At 36.1% G+C, this 22,341-nt stretch overlaps 1 protein-coding gene across 2 annotated transcripts in view; it reads left to right on the top strand.

Annotated features, from left to right (window-relative positions):
• Positions 1-22,341, top strand: part of LOC149264880 (DNA repair protein recA homolog 3, mitochondrial-like) — a 143,763-nt gene that overhangs the window by 87,482 nt on the left and 33,940 nt on the right. For both annotated transcript variants that reach the window (XM_089429027.1, XM_089429024.1), the window contains exon 4: positions 3,259-3,346. In XM_089429027.1, the coding sequence (XP_089285153.1) occupies positions 3,259-3,346 (88 nt within the window). The remainder of the gene's footprint in view (positions 1-3,258; positions 3,347-22,341) is intronic.

Below are 22,341 nucleotides of genomic sequence, written 5' to 3'. Positions count from 1 at the left end.
TTATTATGGTGTAAAGAAGTTTCGTGGCGATCAAGACATGAACAATGTGACACTTACAAGCTAACTCATTGTTGAGATTCATAAAAGAGAGATGGGATCAAATGGAAGTAATGAGCAAAGCTCTATTCTTCAATAAAGAGATTAAATTTATAGCGAGGCAAAATAACCCAAAAAGAGAGTGAAGGCAAGAATAGGTGTGCTAGGTCAAGAAATAAATCTGAGAATGAGAGAGCACAACACTTGATAGGTGCCCTTAGGCAAATCACTTTATTAAGAATGAAGAAGAACCACTAGATTATAAATTACAACTGAGAATTGTGCAATGCATATATACACAACCCAAGGGGTGTGGTGCTTTCACCAAAGGAGTTATGAGCCTACATGTGCAAGCTTGGCCTTAGCTAGACATAGACATATAATACTGATTACAATATAAAATCAGCTGTTGCTGAATCTGAAGTTTACACCATTTCAGCACAAATTGGACATTTGAAGCAACATGAAACAATACATTTAAAATTATAATTTGTCTCAAATGTGTGGTTAGACATTTAAGTGATAGAACTTTGCTCACACATAATATTCAAAGGCTCCTTGAGGATAGAACTATGGTTTATCACTGCATTTTTTCCTCTGAGGCCTCATACTTTGGCCTATCTGAAGCCTTCCTTGTGATGCATACAACATTGACCTAACTTGGAACATTTTAAAGATGTATTTCCTTCTTGGCAATAAAGATCCTCGAGAAGTGGTACTTAGTTGTAATATAAGTTGATGTGCTATTGAAAATTGAGTTAGTAACATGATTCAAACAAGATTGGTTATCCAATAAATGAAAGTAGAGTCCTTTTCCAACTTGTCAAACTCATGTAATAATTTCCTCTAACATAATGCTTCACAATTAATTGTAATGGTCACAGTGTACATTACCTCTACAGAAGAAAGAACTGTACATGCTTGCTTCTTACTGTACCATTAGACCATCACTGACTCTAAAGATGAGCAAAAGCCCATGTATTCATGCTACTGTAGGTCACCTCTTGTGATATACCTAAGGTCATGTGTGAAATTTCCTTTAAGATATATAAGCAATCTATTACCTTCCTTGTAATGCATTTCTCTAGGCCTTGGCATAAATTGACTCATGGTATTTACAACTGCAACATAATAAATCTCTAGTCTAGCAGTACAAAGGTACAAAATGTTGAGATAATCATTTCTCTGTATACTATCACAATGCATTAATTCAACAATGAGTTATAAGGGTGGAGATGGGCTTACAACCATCCCATTTGAAACCTTATTTAAGACTAGAAGTGTAAGATTGGACTGTGTAATTATAAACTTATCCTTTGACTGGTTAAACAATAGTGTAGGTTCTCTAAGTCTTTCATCTTTTTTTTTGGGATAACTCACTCTTCAGCCATTGCAATATCTTGTTAGTGTTACTAGTGGCTATGAGGTCATGTTCAACAAAACAATGACAATGTTGTCATCTTTGGAAGGTATATGTAAATTTGCATCAATAGAAGTCTTAGCAATACCGTTTCTTGTTGAAACCACTTGTTAATGTTAAATTTGCTCGAGCCTAGCGCATGACAGTAAATGTCAAACAAATCCTTATGCGATATATTAATTTACTCACAGCTAGGTTCTTAATGAAAAAATGCACAGCAGAAACATACAGAAATCATCATTACACATTGGACTGATGATATACCTTGGAAAACCCACAAAGGGGAAAAACCAGCAAAAAGGTTCTATTAAGAACTTTGGCTCCCGTTCCAGGGATAATGGCCCTTCAGAGGAAAGATACAAACAGGTGAAGCAGCCTCGCTCTGCCCGACCTGCTCAGTTGAATGAAATCCCTCCACTCAAACTATGTACAAAGTGCCTTCACCTCTCCTTCAGATCTCCTTTTATAACTCATCAATGACTAAGAACCTTAACCCGATTAAATCTTGCCATCTCAAGATCAACGGTTGTGACTTAATCTCACATTGGGGACTTAAATCACTTAGGTGACTCAACTTTAATAATAAAGTCACTTTTAATCATTAAATACAAAAGGTACTTTATAATATTATTTTACAAAGTTTATCATCTAGAGAGGCAATCTTCCACATGCTAAAACACCAAGCCATTGTGGAAGTACTACCAAGCTACACAGACCAACAGTTAATCTGAATGTACAGAGCTCTCGGAGTTTGCTTATGGGCATATAATGCATTCATCAATTCACACACTAACTCGTTCTTGCTTGTTTGATCTTGTTCTTTGGCCACAATTTTTTTTCAAGGTATTTTGAAATTCAAGCTTTTGGCTATTTCAACAATTGTGGCTTGTGGCACTAAATTTTCCTAAAAGTAATATCATCACGATTATGCAGATGTGAACAAGCAACCTCATCATCAAATTTGGCATTTTACAAGTTATTTTTGGATATACATGCATTATAATATATAAATATTTATGCTATATACAAAATTCTCTTCGGATGCTCTCTTCTGGTGGTTTTTGGGGAAATAGCATTTGCAGTTGCTCTCGCCTCTGCTCTGGGTTTCGCTTTATGCTCTGGCAACACTGCCCCAACTACAACATAGCTTGTTTTTATAATATTTTGCAACTTGAGCATGTCTCGTGTTTTTGACTCTCAATATCATACTCTTTGTTATTGGAGTGGCTCTTTTCCTTGCCCTAAGATGGTATTTTATATATTGTCATCAAACTTTGATTAAGTAGATGATGCACTCAAATAGGTCACGGGTATTTCAACCAATTAAAGAACTTTCAATCTTGTTGGAACTTAATGTATTTTTGTGGATTTTCAATGGGTTATTTATGTAGGTGGCAATGCCTTTTTAGGGATGATTTTATTGGCATAAACCTTCTACATGATGCTTATCTTGGTAGTGAAAAAAATTCTTGCTTTGAGTTCAGGCAAACTGATAATGACTATCGTTTATCATCTGTGATAGTGATTGTGTAAGATACCTTTAAGACAATTATTTTGTGTGAATACTATTGTTTAATAGGATATTAACATTAGAAGGTTCATTGTTCACATGTTCTGATATTAGATTACTTTTATGGGTTGTAGGAATGTAAACACGATAGAAATGATATCATGAATGAACTTGGGAGAATGTATAAATAATAGTTCATGTTTCTAGCTTTCTTTGTTTTGACATTCATTTCATGGAACCATATTACAATTTATAGTTTTCTACTTCAAAGCTAAGGTGTATTGTTTTGTAGGGACGAATGGTTGAAATATATGGGCCTGAGGCGTCAGGGAAAACAACCCTTGGTCTTCATACCATAGCTGAGGCCCAAAGGAATGGAGGTACTGCCATTCCTTGATATTTAATGTCCTCAAGTTAGTTATGTCAAAGCTTTTGAAGTTTTTGATCTTTTGGGAAAGCAAGATTAACTTTGATGAAAAATTAAGCCAGAAATATCTTTTTCCACAGATAAAGTATGGGCTAGTTTATATTTGGATTTTGAATGTGTATCAGTGTATGTAGTGTAGATACATCAAAAATAGGGTATTATAACTAATATATCATCCTTTTGGTAAGAAAAATCTTTTAATTTAGAGGTGAAAAAATTTGAGCCAGAGGCCAATACATATCTAAATAATAATTTCTATCAATATAGTATTTTAAGTTTATAAAGATTTTCCAACCTAGCCATTGCAACTTTGGACATTCTCCTATAGTTTTGTTTTTTAGTAGTTTGTAGAATTTTTTTTTTTTTTTCTTCTTCTGTTGTTATATTGATTTTATTTCTTTAAGCCTTAGTGGTTGGTTATTTTTTTCTCTCTTTCTTTGGGTTATTGATATAAATGATATTTGTTTTTTTTCCATCTTTTTGGGACAAATAAATTCTCCTCACCCCCCCAGGTATTAAGCTTCCAGAGTGAGGAAGTTGGTACATTTCCAATGCCATGTGGATTGGCCCCTTTTTCTTCAGTTTTTCATATGTGGTATGATATTAATTACCAACTGCAGTAATGGTTGGTAACCATGTAGGACTTGATGTGAATGGATACTGCAACCTATCTTGACATTTCGCCTTGGTAGAAAGGGTCAAACCGATTTAACTATTTGTTGGGACTTGGCCATCCTCCTATTGATATTATTAGATCTTGTACATTTCCTATTGTTACCGCTCAATCTCATATCAGATGCAAAAGTCCTAACCACAACTGGAGAGCCTAGAGGAAACCAGTAAACAAACCACCCAGTCACGTTGGTGGTCTTGTCCCTTACTTCGTGCTATGGAGAAAGGAATTTCTGTTCTAGAGGGGGTATTGAAATCAACCTAGCTCGTTTGTCGTGAAAGTGGTAGTGGTCTTAGCTTAGATTGATTATTGTGTTTGGTTAACCAAACAATCAATTTTCCTTATATGTGAGGACTCAAGAGTGTAAAACAGCATACAAATTATTTGTTTGATCCACACCATTGTAACACAAGTTTCTATTTACCTAGACAAGTATGAATTAAGAATACACCATCAATGTGAACTTGTGTTAAGAGTGTTGGAAATGATCAAGGAAAATTACTACAAATGTTGATATAATGGCTGATTCACTTTGTGTTACTGCAATGAGTGCCCAGTTATCAAGTCTCAGAATAATGAGATAACCATTCAAGAAACAATTTCACAACCATACAATATTGAACTAAAATAGGGTTGTAACTTTGAACCATAGAAATGATTTATATAACTTTAGTATGAATTCCAGAATGCTAAGTTACTTTAGTTGTGTTATATTGTGTGGCAAAAGTACTTACATTCACATCAATGTTCCAAACATGATATAAGTGTACTGATGTCTGACAAATGACAACTAAAGTATTGAGATACATGTATCAATTCTGTTCCTTAGAATATGAACAGTTATGTGATCCAAAGCATAGATAATATCAACAGATTCAAATGAAGTTAATGGTGGTTTAGAATCTAGATACACAAATCCGAAGAGTTAAGCTGCTGTTATAATATATCTGGATTGTTAGTCTTCAGATCTAGAAAATGTTGCTGATCTCATTCATCAATACCATCACAAAATCTCATTTACAAGTGGCAAGAAACATCGTAAACCAAAATTTGAGACAAATTTAATGCTGACGGAGTTGATTGTTGTGTGTGAAGTGTGTCAAATTTAGACATTCATTAGTTCATAAACCATCATCAGACCATCATTTTCTGGGTGCTTTGAAGTGTAAATTTCTCTTAGAGATAAAACCTCTGAGATCTTAGATCATTCACGTGAAGCAACCCATGCAGAAGTGCAATGGTTGTGAGACGCCTTGTAGCATAAGATACTGATCAAATTCTGTTAGTATAACCCTTACTGCAGCAGATTTGTGGCAGCAGTAAACACTCAAAAGAATAATGGTTTGTTTAAACTTTAGATCTTAAGTGTGCAAATAATTAAAATTAATCTAAACCATCAAAGCACATGAATATTCTAGCAAATGAATGTTGGATGTTATGTTAGAAAAAATGAGTTATTGAGCATTCGTTAGCATTGATTTAGTGCATGTGTTATTAGATCATGAATCATGTAAATTTTGAAGAGATAAGTGCCCAACATTCTAAAATCCTCAAACAATGGTAAATTTCAGAATTTAAGAAGTCATGAAATAGACATAAAACCGTAAAGTGTTGGATTATTGAGAGGATTGTTTTAGGTCAATCCTTCAAGTAATGCTTAAATCCATGTGAAAATTGAACTTAAAACCACCAAATCCAAGTTGCTTTCTTTTATTTATGCTTCTTATGACTAAGTCAAGAGAGATACAAACCATTTTTAAAGATCAAGGGATAAAGAAAGAAATGGTTTGCAAGAAAACTCAAGCCTAATACTATGTTACGAGTAAAGTATATAAATATAATAAAAATAATAATAAATAGTAATAATGCTTAATTTAATAATAATTAGTTAGGAAGTGGCATGTCTCTAAGGACATGGCCATTCATGAAAGGGCAACTGGCTAAGTATGTAAGTGGGCCCTCATTTGTAACAAATCATCATCTCATATTTGCTAAACATTCTTAAATAAATATATTTTTTATATCATGGATATTTATATATTTCAGATTTTTTGATTATTTTGTCATGTTTATGAACTTTATTCATAACATTGGTATCAAAGCATTTACGAACTTTGTTTGTAACATTGGTATTAGAGCTATTCGATCCTCTGGCTGTTCAACCGCTGCACAGAGCCAGTTTTATCCGACCTTTGGCCATCAATTTTCGTCAACTTCATTGTCATTGTAATCGAAGCTTTCCGCTACCCAACGTTGGAGATTCTCCATTTTGCCATTAGGCCCTTGGCCATTAAAAAACAAAGAAAAAAAAGAAAAAAAGTATTTCAAAGAAAATATATTAAAAAATTAGGAAAAAACAAGAAGAAATTACTTAAAAAAAAGATATAAAAATAAAGTCATTATATACATTAAAAAAGTATATCTTAAAAAAACAAAATAAAAGAAAAGTTAAAAATAATAACTATATATAAAAGAACCAAAAGAAAAAAAAATCAAAATTCAAAATTAAAAAATTTAAAAAGAAAAAGAGGAATTGTATCCGCCGCTAAAGTCTAAGAGTCGGAACCCCCTCGCACGATAGACGTCAAGCTGTTGCGGAAACAAACTTGTCGATTAATTCCACTGCCGTTGTCATCAGCCCGTCCAGATGCTTGAACTCGCCGTCTCAGCTAGGGCCACCAGCATCGCTAGCTTGCTCCCCGCTTAACAAACGTCGCCCTGATCGATGCTACTAACTCTGCCTCCGTTCTTACTTCCGCCTGTATTATCCACCATCGTCTACCATTTGCATATTACTTTCCATACATTGTTATTTTCATTACATTGCGTCACAATTGACTTAAACACCAAAAAGGTTGATAACTTGGTGGAATGAAACGACGCGACTTAACAAATTTATGTGACCATATGTTCAGTTGAGGAGGCATAGCCATTATTATTATTGAAAATTAAAATAAGTTTCCCAATTAAAATACAAAGACCCTCATTAATACTGAAGAGGTTAGATTGTCGAAGTGGAAAGGGAATATTATGATTGTAAAGGGAAATTAACCCAGAAGGATTAGGTAAATGATGTTAGAAAATCGGAAAGGAATAAATTTTTTCTTATGATGATAATTACTTGTGATATTCTTATAGTTTTATTATCTTCTCTTTATGGTCTTTTATTTTAGTTTCATTAAGAAATCATCAAATCAAAACATGAAGATCAACGACACCAGAGGTACGCGTTCAGTCAGGGCGGGATCTATAGGGGAAAACCTAATCAAACTCTTCCACTAGTAAATCAAATTGAGATAGACCAAGACCTTAGACTTGACCAAAAGGCCTTCCTCCTCCACCAAATCAACCTTCTAATATGATCCATCAAACATCAGTGGTCTCTTCTTGTCCAACAACTCCAGCTCAACAACAATCCAAAATTTTGACCCAAATACTTCAAAATTTCAGCCCAGCTATAGTTGTGTAATTTCGGCCCTTCGAACAACCCAAAAACTTCGCACGTGTGAGAGTAGAGAGAGAAATTTTGACTTCTTTTTGTTTGACAAATACTTCCTTCTCCTTTGCTAGGGTTTTCTTCCTCTTCCTTGAATTTCACACCCTTTTTCTGCCTCTAGCTACTACAAATCAAACTTGTCGTGGATGTGCTCCAAATGAGGTCAAGTCGCAGCCTTTATATAGTAGATCTGTGAGGTCGAATTCCCTTGATGAGGCAGACTTGTCCCCATTTGAGGCTGACTTTGGTGGAGGAGGCCTAGAAAACCTAATTTACATAGAAATAAATTTCTTTCTTGAGATAAGAAGCCAAAGAAGGGTCTTTTACATGATAACAAGGACAAGGACTCTTTACATAAATCCTACAATGGAGGCTTTGACCTATTAACCATTGACCCAAGCATGAAACCCATGCTTTAATAAGTCAATTTCTTTTACAATAAAATTCCTCTTTCTTTCTTTTGACAAATACATTACATTATGGCTCAAATACAATTATGAAGACCAACACTAACTACATTCTTCAACACTCCCTCTTAACTAGGACTAGGGAGGTATTCATAATTATATATATACAAAGGTACACAGAAGATATCAAAAGATATACTCTATGAAGAGTCACAACACATGCAGTGCTATAGATTAGATACCTGACTAGGTTATTCTAATTGGGTGGGACTAAGGTGCACTCAAGCTTTAGCCACTTTAGGTACCATCATTCTTTTAAGCTCTAACACCAACCTAGGGATATATGTTTGTATCCAAGGTCAGAGCTCCATGACCAACGCTACCCTCCTTACTTCGGGATCTAGACATCAACACATAGGCCAGCCAGATGTCCTCCCAAGTATCTTGTTGCCACAAGATGCTTCATCTCTCCTTATCAACTAAATCAAATATATATCCACTACTCCAAGCATGCTTCAAATGTTCAATTTTTTTACGGAGAGATCTTGCACAATCACAACCCCAATAAAAAAATAAACGTTCAAGTATATATACAAGTAAACACAAACATTTAGGGTCCTCAATCATTCTGATGCTACTTATATCATCTCGAAGTTATCCAAATACAGCTTGTCAGAAGATTTCTTCTTCTTTCACTTCTTTTGTAGCACCAAATACAACCACAATACTTTTGAAATCTTTTGTTTGCATCCATCAGTATTCATTCATCGGTTTTATTTTTTCTTCAAGGTATTTATTATCACTGTCATAATATGCCCTCCCTTTCAACTTGGGAGATGTACCTTTTATTCTATCCAAGCTCACTCTCAACTTAGGGAGAACAACAATATCAAATATACTTCAGTCTTTCTTATGTCATCAAGGTCATCTTGATCGTCTACCAACCTCCTTGACTTGTTGAGTCACAAAAACGACAGTGACCTGAGAATGCTTCTTTCCCTCCTTTTTGATCACAGAACTAAAATCTTAAATAATCTCAATTAACCGATTCTTTATTAAGGTCCAATAGACCCTATTGGTCTTAGTGGAGGTTAATCATCATCATTATTATCATCTTCAATTACAAACATCTTCAACATCTTGGAGATTATGTACCTGCAAAACTTTAATAACAAGTACAACCAAATACAAATACAAAGAAGCATGAAGTCAACTATATCAAAATCATGTCATTACAATGGAAGCATCAAAATATTCAATCTTTAGACATCAAATACCTTAAGCTAGTTAGGTTCATCATTAACAAGGGTCACATCTTTTTCAGACTAGACTTCAACAACTTGCTAGGGTTTTATCACAAACCCTAGACTCCATCTTTGAGACACAAAGCCTTAGATATTAACAACTTAATCAAGATATCAATTCAATCATAGTATTATACATCTAAGGTTTCCAACAATATGGTCACACTCTACTAGGGTTTGTTGCAAACCCAAAACTAAATTGTATCAATAATAAAAAACAATATACTTCTAGGGTTTTATTATCATGCCCTAGAATATCAATCTCTATTAGGGTTTTGCTATAGACCCTAGATTTCTAAAACATAAATATGAACAATTAAGTTAGCATACTAACATTTCATCTCTAGGGTTTCATTGCTTATATCAATTTCTTTCTATGTTGTAAACCCTAGATGCAAACATCAAACTCCAAAATTAGATAACAATTTTGACTAGGCTAGGGTTTTGATCATACGAAAGAATATACACTTAGGTTTTCATTCCTAGGACTTTAACTATTACAAGCGTTTTGTTCATAAACCCTAATTCACCAAACCTTAAAAATCTAGGGTTTCATTATATAACATAGCCATTAACAATAAACCCTAAAGGACTAAGTTTTTTACCATGACATTATCAAAATCCTAAATTTCAAAAGAATAGGATTTCATCATATGTTCTAGACTCTATCTGTAAACCCTAAGAAGACTAGGGTTTCATGATCAATATTGACATACCCTTAGCATTAAGAGGCTAGGGTTTTGCAGTTAAACCTAAGGGTGAGGGTTCAACAAGAATGATTAAATGACAAGAGATAATATAATGAGGGTAGATTCGATCTATGATTAATCACCATAACAAGAATATTTAAGATTCAAAACCCTAGACATAAAAATGTCACTAATGTAAAACAAATTTCAAAAGAAGAATGATCATACCTTTTTGCAACAAAACTTTTAAGACATACCTTGAGTTGTTCTTTAACAAAACTTGTAGGACATCAATTCTTGAAGGGCTTCCTTTGCAACAAAACTTCTTTCATGATTCAAGTCTTTTCTTTGAAGTCTCCTCCACAAACTTTGTGTACTCTGCAAGCTTTTCCTACCAAGGAAAATATAAAGAAAAAGGTTATGAGTATATAATACAAACAAATCTTGAAGTGAGGAGGAAACCAAACATGAAAGATAAAACAGAGAACAATATATTTATGTTTTGGTAAAATGGTGAAGGCTCCCTCTTAATCCTGTCTTTCTGAGGGATATCTACAACTTATCAAAACAACTTAAAAGATTCGAACAAGATATATTGAATCTATGAACTATGAAAATCAAAACATAAAAGAAAACATTGCAAAACTTAAAGTAGGATATGCAAGGGATAGTATCCCTAAGAGTCTTTAGCAAATAAGTCTTTGACTTTGGATTCTTTTGTCTTGTTCTTCTTTGGTGGAGCTTCATCAACAACATTCACATGTTCTCTTTTGCTCTTCTTATTCTTTGGATTTTCAGGACAACGACTTTTGTAATGACCCATCTTATGACAATTGTAATATTCAATCTTGGATAGGTCAAATTTCTTCCTAGGTATTTTAAGCTTCTTGAATACACCCTTCTTCTTGTTTTGAACAGTGTAGGCATTTGAAATGTTGTGTTCTTCATCCTCTTTGTTATTTACTAATGAGATGCAAGCTTCTTCTTGATTGCATGCATTCCACATTTCTTCAATAGTTGGTGTATACTTCCAACTGCTAATTCCTGATGCAAAAGAGCTCCATGATTTTGGTAGACCTAGTAGTGCAACAATCACGAGTTCTTTCTCTGGTACAACTTCATCAATAAGTTGTAGTTTAACTCTTATTCTAGGGATTCTTACAAAATATGATGATACAATATCATCGCTTGCCATCTTCATTGTTCTTAGTTCATTCTTGAGACTAGTTCTTGATGGTAAACAACTTGGAGAGGGCTTCATACATTTTTTGTGCAAAGTCTTTGTTGGATATATATGGAATTAGATTATCCTTTACTCCATCTACTATTAGATTCATGGCCAAGATGTTGATTTCCCTGAATTTCTCCTTTTCTACATCATCTGTAGGTTTTTTAACTTTTCCTTGAACAAGATCCAAAACTTAATGCTTAGCGAGAATAAGATCTATCATCTTCTTCCATGCCTTGTAGTTGGAGGCACCTTCTAGCTTGTTTTCTACCTTCTTTGAGGTTGTCATAGTCTTTATAGATAGTAGGATTCTCTTCTTATATGATCCTTTCCTTAATGACCTTCCTTAGTTCCCTCCTCCTTAACTCTTCTTTCAATTGACCTTTAAGTTGCCCTTTCCTTCTTTCTTCACCTTAGCTTCGATACCATGTTAAAATATTAGAAAGGCAAAAATACAGTGTTCCAGGGGGGCTCGTGCCCCCCTAGGGGTTAGTTTCCTCGCTCCCCCGCGCTCTGGGGACTTGGGGACGAGTAGGGGTCATTTCCCCACGCTCCCAAAAATGAGGAAACTCAGGGGGATGTGCCAAGGGGTCATTTCCCTTTCCTGAGGGGGTGTTTCCGAAAAGGGGGACAAGGGGGGTCATTTCCCATCTACATCTTCCACTGCGAAAGTTTTGGAGGTTGATAATATGATAGGGTGTAAGATTCCAACATCAAGTCGTATCATGATCTCACATATGTAGAGCACGTTTTGTTGTAGGATGAAGAAACGGCTCAACCCCGTCACTAATAAGTAATATAATTGTTAATATTTCTAGATACCAGAGTCTCCAAGGTATAAGTACACGCACCACCCTCATATTCTTTAAATATCGTCACTCACATTCCTATATCGCTGGAAAACATCGTATTTTGATCACTCCAAATATATATACATAAACTCTAGGATGTGCATATTCATTTGACGAAATGGTGTGTGAAATTTTCATATACACGTTGGAAGAAAGTGGTTGACTGAAGATGCTCCCTTCTCAACATTATATTTGTATTTTTAATGACTTTATAGATACAACAATTTCTATTGCTGACTTAATATATGTGTCTGCTTTAACAGAATTGTCAAGATCTCTGGAGATTTTGAAATGAATATAATTATGCTCTTAAGCAACAACTGTTCTTGAAAGTTTGAAGCAACGCCCGCTCAGACCGCATGGCCTTTAATCCTGTAAGAAGCTAAGGATTTCGAGGGAAGATTGCCGTGGCTTGTGAGAAAAATTATATTGCTAAGCGGTTGTTCTTGCAGGTCTAAAAGAGAACATTAGATTTGATTGTCATGGGTAAAATTGGGATTGAATTTTGTAATAGATTGTTTAGTTTATGACGTATGATTATAAATTAGAATTTTAAATTTATATGATATTAGAAATTTAGATAATGATATTCATATCAATGATCATGCTTTGCAGCTTTTCAATTCAAACCCAATTGTCATAGTGGACTCAATTAATAAATTATATTTTATATTTATAAGTTTTTAAGACCCTGACGCTCCCCCACGTTTCCTAAAAAATGGTGGGGAGCTTTTGCATAGGCCGCTCCCGCGCCTCCTCGCTCCCTTGCCCCCTCGTCCCGGAACCTTGGTGGAACATTGCAAAAATATTTTCTTATGTTGATAATTACTTTGATATTCTTGTAGTTTTATTATCTTCTCTTTATGTTGTTCTTTTATTTTCATTTCATTAAAAATCATCAAATCAAAACATGAAGATCAACGACACCAGATGTAGACACTCAAGCAGGGATAAAACCCCTCAATAGGGGGAAACCTAGTCAAACTCTTCCACTAGTAAATCAAATTAAGATAGACCAAGACCTTAGACTTGACCAAAAGAGCTTCCTCCTCCTCCAAGTCATCCTTCCAATATGATCCAACAAACTTCATTACTCTTCTTGTCCAGTAGCTTCAACCTAGCAATAATGCAGAATTTTGACCCAACTAATTTAGAATTTCGGCCTTTCCAGCAGCCTAGAAACTTCGCACGTTTTGAGAGTAGAGAGAAATTTCGACTTTCTTTTGCTTGACAAAGACTTTTTTTCTCTTTCGCTAGGGTTTTCTTCCACTTCCTTGAATTTCATACCCTTTTTTTGCCGCCAACTATTGCAAATCGAACTTGTTGTGGATGTCTCATTGCTACCTTTATATAGTAGATCTATGAGGTCGAATTCCTCTGATGAGGCCGACTTGTCCTTCTTTGAGGCCGACTTGGTGGAGGAGGTCTAGAAGACCTTACATAAAAATAAATTTCTTGCTTGACACAAGAAGCCCAAGAAGGGTCTTTTACATGATGACAAGGACAAGGACTCTTGACATAAATCCTAGAAGGCTATAATGCAGGCTTTGACCTATTAACCATTGACCCAAGCATGGAACCCATGCTTTAATAAGTCAATTTCTTTTACAATGTTAGGGTCTTATAATTTATAGGATCTCAAGGTAATTGAGTATTGTATCTTAGGAATCTTATTTTGTAAATTGTCAATCTGCCAATGATTTCCAAATAAAAGAACAAATAGAATAAAAAATGAAAAGAGGGTATAAATAAGAAAAAGAGAAAAAACAGAAATATTGAAAAAAAAGAAAAAATTGAATCCCACCAAAAGAAAGATCTTATTCTTCTGTATTTTGATGATCTTCTCTTAACAGGTGTAGAAGGTTGAATTGAAGAATGTAAGAAGCAACTGGCAAAAAATTTTGACATGAAGGATCTTGGGCTGATGCATTACTATTTGGTACTAGAAGTTTGGCAAGGACCAAATGAAATCTATTTGGGTCAAGGAAAGTATGTGATTGAGATTCTAAAGAAATTCGACATGATGGACTGCAAACCTATGACCTCTCCGATGATCACAAACTTGAAGAGATTAAGGAGTTCAGAATCAAGCCCTGTGGATCCTTCCAGGTATAGACAACTCATAGGCTCATTGATGTACTTGGTGAATACTCGACTAGACATATGTTTTGCAGTAAATGTACTCAAGGCAATTTCAAGTGGAGCCGAAGCATGATCATTGGATAGAAGCAAAACATATTTTGAGATATTTGCGAGGAACCATCAACTACTGTGTGAAGTATGATAGAAGGAACGATGACCAATTGATTGGATATACAGATTCCAACTGGGGAGGTAGTCAACAAGATGGAAGAAGCACTATGGGAGGATGTTTCAGTTTAGGATCCTCCATTTTCTGATGGATTTGCAGAAGGCAAGACACCGTTGCTTTGAGTAGTGTTGAGGTTGAATATGTTGCACCATGTGAAGTAAGTAGAGAAGCATGATGGTTAAGGAAGCTGCTATCCGACCTGTTTAAAGGACCGATGAACCCTACATTGATACTTTGTGATAACACTAGTTGCATTCGTTTGTTTGAGGATCCAGTTTTTCATGGAAGGACAAAGCACATCAACAAGTATCACTATATTCGAGAGCTAGTACAAAATGGTGTGCTTTAGCTACGATATATCTCCATTGGTGAACATGTAGCTGACATATTGACAAAATCACTTCCGCAAGAAGCTTGTATACTTAAGGGACAAGCTTGGTTTGGTGGATTTGTCCTCCCTATTTGAGGGGGAGATATAGACACTACATTCTTGGCTTCACTTGGGAAGAAAGAATGGAGGATTGGGTAACCATCTGACATTCGACACTCTTTGGGAATGTGGTAGGGCATTCAAGACAAGAGTAGTCATGGATCGATATTCTTTGAGGATTAGTTACTCAAGATAAGAATAGTCCAATGGGATGTCATACTCTGTGAACACCCGGGTGGAATATGTACCTTGGGAGACAATGATGATTGTGTCTATATATCATCGACCTCGCCAACATTGTGCTCTAATCTCGTGGAGAGATAAAGCTGTTAGTCAAGGCCTTGCTATGTGACGATGCTGGTCAATATGATGCTAGACAAATGGGTTACCAATCCGACTCGTCTTATGAGATCTCTTCATATTGAGAATAACCATGTACCTCTTATGAATACCTCCCTAGTTAAGAGGGAGTGTTGAAAAATGTGTAACTAGGTTCGGTCTTCATAAGTATGAAATGTATTCTTGTAACTATATAATGAAAAATAAATTATTATTATTATTGGAGCATGGGTTTCATGCCCAAGTTCTTTTATTTTATAGGTCAAGCACCCATTGAGTGCTCGTATGATTTTCCTAGGTAGAGGAGTCATTATCATATATGGAAGACCCTATGAGCACATTGTAAACTGTAATTTTTTGTTTGTTTGTTTTTTACTGTCTTGAAAGTGGCAAAATACCTCCAAGATCAAGTCGACCTACATGAAGAGCCACATCCACCCTTGAGGAAGCCTATATATAAGAAGAACTCGTCCTCCATTTGTATCACTCACTCTTTCATCTCTTATGCAAAGAAATAGAAGAAGTAAGTGCGAAGAAGAGGAAGTCGAAGAAGTCAAAGTGTTTCTGGGCCTTATCTATTCCTCTGGGAAGATCGAAGTTAGGGTTTCTGCGCTGGATCTTCAGGGGTTCGATTTTGGAAGCAAAAGAGAAGGGAAAGCAAGTGAAGGTCTCTTAGGGCATCTTACTAGCTCTAAGACTCATGCCAAGGCGGGTGAAGTCAAGAGGAAGGCTATTAGAGGGAGATCGAAGTCTCCTAGAGAAGCAACAACAGTTGTTGGGGAGAAGAATTTCAGATCTACTGGGAGGTTGGAGATATTGCAGCAGGAGACAATGGTAGACTTGATCTTGGAGGGTATTTGTTCGAGTCTAGGTCATGGTAGTCAATTGAAATATCTGAAAGATAAGGAGAATTACGGGTTTTCCCCTCAAGAGGAGGGATTTTGGCCTTGACTTGCAGCCTATATACTGTGTCACTGTTCTTACTATTTTGGTAGTTGTTTGATGTATTGCACATTGGAATAATAACGAACAAAGCTAATGAGTAAAAGGTAACACAAAAAGTTATCAAGTTAAGAGAATTAACATATTCATTGCCCTATTGAATTCTCAACATAGGCAATGGATGTGCATTAGGTAAAAATACCAAGAGACCATTTGGAAGTAGTTTTTCAAGGTCAAAGGAAATTTTGGATCTCATTCATTCTGATGTCTATGGTCCTGTGACTCCAAATTCACTTGGAGGTCATTTATATTATGTCACCTTCATAGATGAGCATTCAAGAAAAACTTGGGTTTATTTAATGAAATCCAAGAATGAAGTATTTATCAAATTTCAAGAATTCAAACCTGAAGTAGAAAACCTTACAGAAAGGGAAATCAAGATTTTAAGGTCTAATAATGGAGGAGAATACACATTCAAGGAAATTGTGGCCTTCTGTAAGGAGTCTGGGATTAAGAGGGAGCTAATAGTCCCATATAATCTCGAGAAAAATGGAGTTGCAAAACGAAAGAATCGATCTTTTGAAGAAAGTGTAAAAGCCATGTTACATGATCAAGATTTGCTGAATTTATGTGGGGTGAAGCTTCCAAGACAATGGTTTACATATAAAATTGAAGTCCCCATAGGTCACTAGATAACATGACTCCCAAAGAAGCATTTATTGGGAAGAAACCGAGCGTGGACCATTTCCAAATTTTTGGTTGTCCTGTCTATATTCATATACCCAAAGGACAAAAGAAAGAAGTTGGATCATTCAAACATGAAGGGAACATTTGTTGGCTACAATAATTCTTGTAGGAGTCCTTAAACTCTGAGCCATATTATTTATGTAGCTCATGTTGATGATCCCTTGTGTAGTAGTGGTGACGGTTTTGACCAGGATGAGGAGTGATCATGTTGTTGATCACTGATATGTAGACTTGTAGTAGGTTAGTGGCCCCATAGCTTAGAGCATTGTTTTCGGACTCTAGAGGCCATTTAGAGCTTCATTGATTATGTATTTTGTTGTTGATATGTATTGCACTCAGTGCCATTTTGATATATTCACCTTTACATGGTATATAGATGAGCATACCTTGCATATTTTGTCTCGAATGGTTTGGAATCATGGTTTTAAATCTTAAAAATAGTTTTATTATTATTAAAAACTAATTATTTCATGTATTTTTTTAAAGACCAGTTCATTGAGATTTGACCAGTACCGGTTTGAAACCTAGTTTATTAGGTGGACTAGTCTGGTCACCAGTTTTGGTTTTTAAAACTATGATCGAGATGTGATATTTAACGAAAGTATTGCGTTCAAGAAATCAAAGGACCTCCCTATGGACTCTGATGATGAAGAACTTTTGGTATTTGAATGGGAAGGTATTAGGGAGGAAGAAGAATCAATTCATGAAAATGAAGGTCCCAGTGAACCCACACAACCTGTGGTAATCCCTGAGTATAGAAAGAGACCTAACTAGTTGAAATCTACTCTATTAGATGCAGAGGGACATGGAGCAACTAAAGTCACATTTAGAGAAAGTAAGAAGCCCAAGAGATATTTAGGGTATGCAACATATATGACAAAACTAATCGAAGCAGAGCCATCCACTTTGAAGAGCTATCAATAATCAAGAATGGAAATATTCCATGAATCGAGAATATCAATCGATAATGAAGATCGTACTTAGGCTTGAAGACAAGTCTGTGGTAACTTCTAAATGGCTTTACAAGATTAAAAATGCGGCAGATGGAAGCATTGACAAGTATACGACAAGATTTGTGGCTAGGGGCTTCTCTCAACACGAAGACATCAATTATGAAGAGACATTTGATCCAACAACAAGGTATACAACTTTACACTCACTGGTCTCTTTTGCAACATCGTTGGGATGGAATATTCATCAAATGGATGTCAATACTGCATTCTTGAATGAAACAATTGATGAAGAAGGCTATATATAACAACCCTCGTGATTTGAAGTCAAATATGGAGAGGCTTATGTTTGCAGGTTGAAGAAGGCATTATGGCCTTAAGCAAGCACCAAGGGCATGGTATGCTCATAATCATTCTTCTATATGTGGATGATCTTCTCTTGAGAGGTGTAGAAGGTCAAATCCAAGAATGCAAGAAGCAACTAGCACCAAAATTCGATATGAAGTGTTGCGCTGATGCACTACTATTTGGGACTGGAAGTTTGGCAGGGACTTGATGAGATCCATCTAGGTCAAGGAAAGTATGTGATCGAGATGCTAAAGAGGTTTGACATGATGGATTGCAAACTGATGACAACCCCATGATCACAAACTTGAAAAGGCTAAGGAGTTCTGAATCGAGCACAGTTGATTTGACCAAGTATAGACAATTGATTGGCTCACTGATGTACTTGGTAAATACTCGACCAAACGTATGTTTTGCAGTGAATATTTTCAGTCAGTTCCAAGTTGAGCCGAAGCATGATCATTGGATAGCAACCAAGCACATTTTGAGATATCTACAAGGAACAATCCACTATTGCCTAAAATATGACAGGAGGATTGATGTTCACTTGATTAGATATACAAACTCTGACTGGGGAGGCAATGAGCAGGATGGAAAGAGCACTATAGGAGGATGTTTTAGTTTGGGATCCTCCATGATGTCATGGATGAGCAGAAAGCAAGAATAAGTTGCTTTGATTAGTGCTAAGGTTGAATATATTGTACCCTGTGAGGTAAGCAAAGAAGGTGTCTGGTTGAGGAAGCTGCACTCTGACTTGTTTGAAGGACCAATGGACCTTACAGTGATACAATGTGATAACACCAATTGTATAAGATTGTCTAAATATCCAGTGTTTCATGGAAATACAAAGCATATAAACAACAAGTATCGCTACATTTGGAAGCTAGTACAAGATGGTGTGTTGCAGTTACAATATATCTCCACCGATGAGTAGGTAGTTGACATATTACAAATTTTCTTCCTAATAAGAAGCTTGTGTATTTGAGAGACAAGCTTGGTTTGATTGATATATCCTCCCTAGTTGAGAGGGAGAGATAGACACACCATTCTTGTTTTCGATTGAGAAGAAAGAATGAAGGATTAGGTATACATCCGACATCCGATACTCTTTGATGATGAGGCATGGCATCCAAGATAAGAGTAGTCGAGGATCAATATTCTTTGAGGACTAGCTATCCAAGATAAGAATAGTTCGAGGACATACTCTGTGAACACACGGGTGGAGTATGTGCCTTGAGAGATAATGATGATGGTGTCTATAAATCACATTGGTTTTGCCAGAATTGTGCTATGATCTTGTGGAGAGATAGAGTTGTTAGTCAAGGCCTTGCTATGTGACAATGTTGGTTGTTATGATGCTAAACATATGGGTTACCAATCCAACTCTTCTTATGAGATCTCTTCAGATTGAGAATGTGCATGTACCATTCATGGATACCTCCCTAGTTAAGAGGGAGCGTTGAAAAACATGTAACTAGGTTCGGTCTTCATAAATATGAAATGTACTTTTGATTCTTGTATTTTGTAAAATGAAAGAAAAATTATTATTGTTATTTTTGGAGCATGGGTTTCATGCTCAAGGTCTTTTATTTTAAAGGTCAAGCACCCATTGAGTGTTTTTAGGGTTTGTCCTAGGTCAAGAAGTCAAGAGAGTCATTGTCATAAATTGAAGACCTCATCGAGCACATTGTAACTTGTAAATAAAATTATTTTTGTATTTAATTTAAAAGCGTCAAAATAACTTTCAAGACCAAGTTGGCTTGGCAGCGAAGAAGTCAGCCTATTTTGAGGAACCACGTCCACCTTGAAAAGCCTATATAAAGGAGGGAACTTGACCTCCTTTGGAAATATTCACTTCTCATCTCATCTAAGTGAAGGAGAAGCACAAGAAGGCTAGCGAAGAAAAAGGAGGACGAAGAAAAGAAGTTTCTGGGCTAATTCTCTCTCACATGTGCGAAGAAGGAAAGCTAGGGTTTGCTGCTTCAAGTTCAAAATTCTCTATTTGTTGGAAGAGGATCAAAATTGCTGGAAGAAGGGCCTAATAGGTCACTTGCTAGAACTAGACAAGGAAGCAAGTCAAGTGAAGTTGCTGGGTGGCCTTAGAAGGCTAATTTCACTCACATGTGTGGATGCATTAGCAGTTGCAGGGGGCCCAAAATTGTGAAGCTAGGGGTTGAAGTTGTGCTGTTGGAAGAGATTTGATTGGGTTTGACTTGGACAAAGGAAACACATCATCAGGAGAGGTTGGACTTGGTTTTGGAAGGGTATTGGTCTTGGTTTGGAAGTCTTGAAATTCGTCAATTGAATAATCTAGTAGAAGAGAAGAGATTTACGAGTTTTCTTCTCAAGTGGCGAGGTTCTGGCCCGGGGTTGCAGCCTATATCTTGTGTTCTATTGTTCTTCTTGTTTTGTTAGTTTTTTGATGATAAACAGACATAGTAATAAGAGAAAAAGCTAATAAGTAAGAAGAAGTAAAAAGACATCACAAGCAGTTATCGTAGAGAGAAATCATCATAACTACCACCCCATAGATTTCTCAATACTAGTTACATTCTTCAACGAAGGGTACGAGTTATAAAAGCGCGACTTGAAACACTGCTAATCGTTTAAATAAAAATAAAAAATAAAAATAAAGGATTGGTTGGAAATGCACACACACACATGCATATATATATATATATATTGTTGGAAAATCAAAGTAGTTATATTAGGGTTTGATTCTCCTTTCTTGATAATTACTTGTCAGTGTGTTGGCTTCTTTTACTTCTTTATTATCTTATCTTTCATCAAGCAATTACCATATTATGTGTGTATGAAGATCACAAAACAACAGACACAAGATGTAGGCACTACGCCAAAGGGCAAACCCCCCTCGAGGGGAAAACCTAGTCAAGAAAATTCTTCTTTTCAATAGTATTCTTTGAGACTCTTCACCCTAGACAAAGACTAGACCTTCCCTCCACACCAAGTCAACTTCCTAGATCTTTGACCTCTTTCCAGGAACTTCGACTAGGCAACAACTTTCGACATCAGTGAAACTTGGAAGACTTCGATCTCCCAATCTAGGGCACAAAATAGAGAGAGAAAGAGAGGCACCAAAAGTTCAGTTTTCTTCTTCTCCTTAGACTTCCCCAAACTCACACTTCCTTTGGCTTTCAGGCTTCAGACTTTGCACTTCCTAGAAACTCTTGAGATATCGAGCTAGCTTAAGTTGTGATGCTCCAAATGAGTTTGACTAGCCCAAGAAGGGTCTCTTTGAATGTACAATGATGCTATAAACTCAAGATTAATCCTAGGAGTCCACAATGTGGACTTTGGCTAATATAATGATGACCCAAGCATGAAACCCCTGCTTTAATAATTCATTGTTACAATAATAAAATTCTTTTCTTTATTCTTTTGACAAGTACATTTCATGATGATTGAAATACGTCAAATGAAGACCGAACCTAGTTACAATTCCAACACTCCCTCTTAACTAGGGCGGTATTCATCATATACAAATAAAACAATAGAAGATCCCAAACCATATGAACAATGAAGAACTTTAGGCACCGCAATGTCATGGACTAGATTCCTGAGCAGGGCAATCTATCCACTAGTCTCTCCATAATTTAGGCACTGCAATGCCACATATTAGATTCATGACCAGGGCAATCTATCCAAGTGGGAATAAGGTGGACTCAAGCTTTCAACCCCTTTAGGTACCATCAAGCTTACTTGCTAACCGCCAACCTAGGGATCTAGGTGTGTATCCATGGTCAGAGCTCTATGACCCACACCACCTTGCCTACTTTTGGACCTAGACATCAACCCAAACTGTCGGCCAGATGTCCTCCTAGGCAATGCTTCACTCGCAAAGCCTCAACAAATCTCTTCGATTTCCTTATCATTAATACAATCAACAATGTCTACCAAAGTCAACAGGTTTCTCAGATACTCAAACTTATTTAGAAGAGCCTTTGTTAGTATATCTGCTACCTGTTCATCTGTCGAGACATACTCCAACTTCATGTTCCCATGGATGGCAGAAACCCTAGCTTAGACTTGCACATAAGAGAGAGAAACCCTTGCGCAAAAACCCTAGCTTAGACTTGCACGTGAGAGAGAGAATTAGCCCAAACACTTCGACATACTCCAACTTGTGCTTGTCTTTTGGAGGGCTACTAGACTATTCTATTGACTCATGTACATTTGTAATACCCCGAAGACGAGTTCTTCATACATGACATTGAC

This window comes from Pinus tabuliformis, chromosome 6 (assembly GCF_031772625.1).
Source record: "Pinus tabuliformis cultivar Carrire ecotype Pingquan chromosome 6, CPIR1, whole genome shotgun sequence".
NCBI classification, from domain to species: domain Eukaryota; kingdom Viridiplantae; phylum Streptophyta; class Pinopsida; order Pinales; family Pinaceae; genus Pinus; species Pinus tabuliformis.
The sequence above is the reverse complement of the archived record's forward strand: the minus strand, read 5'-3'. Positions and strand labels throughout refer to the sequence as shown.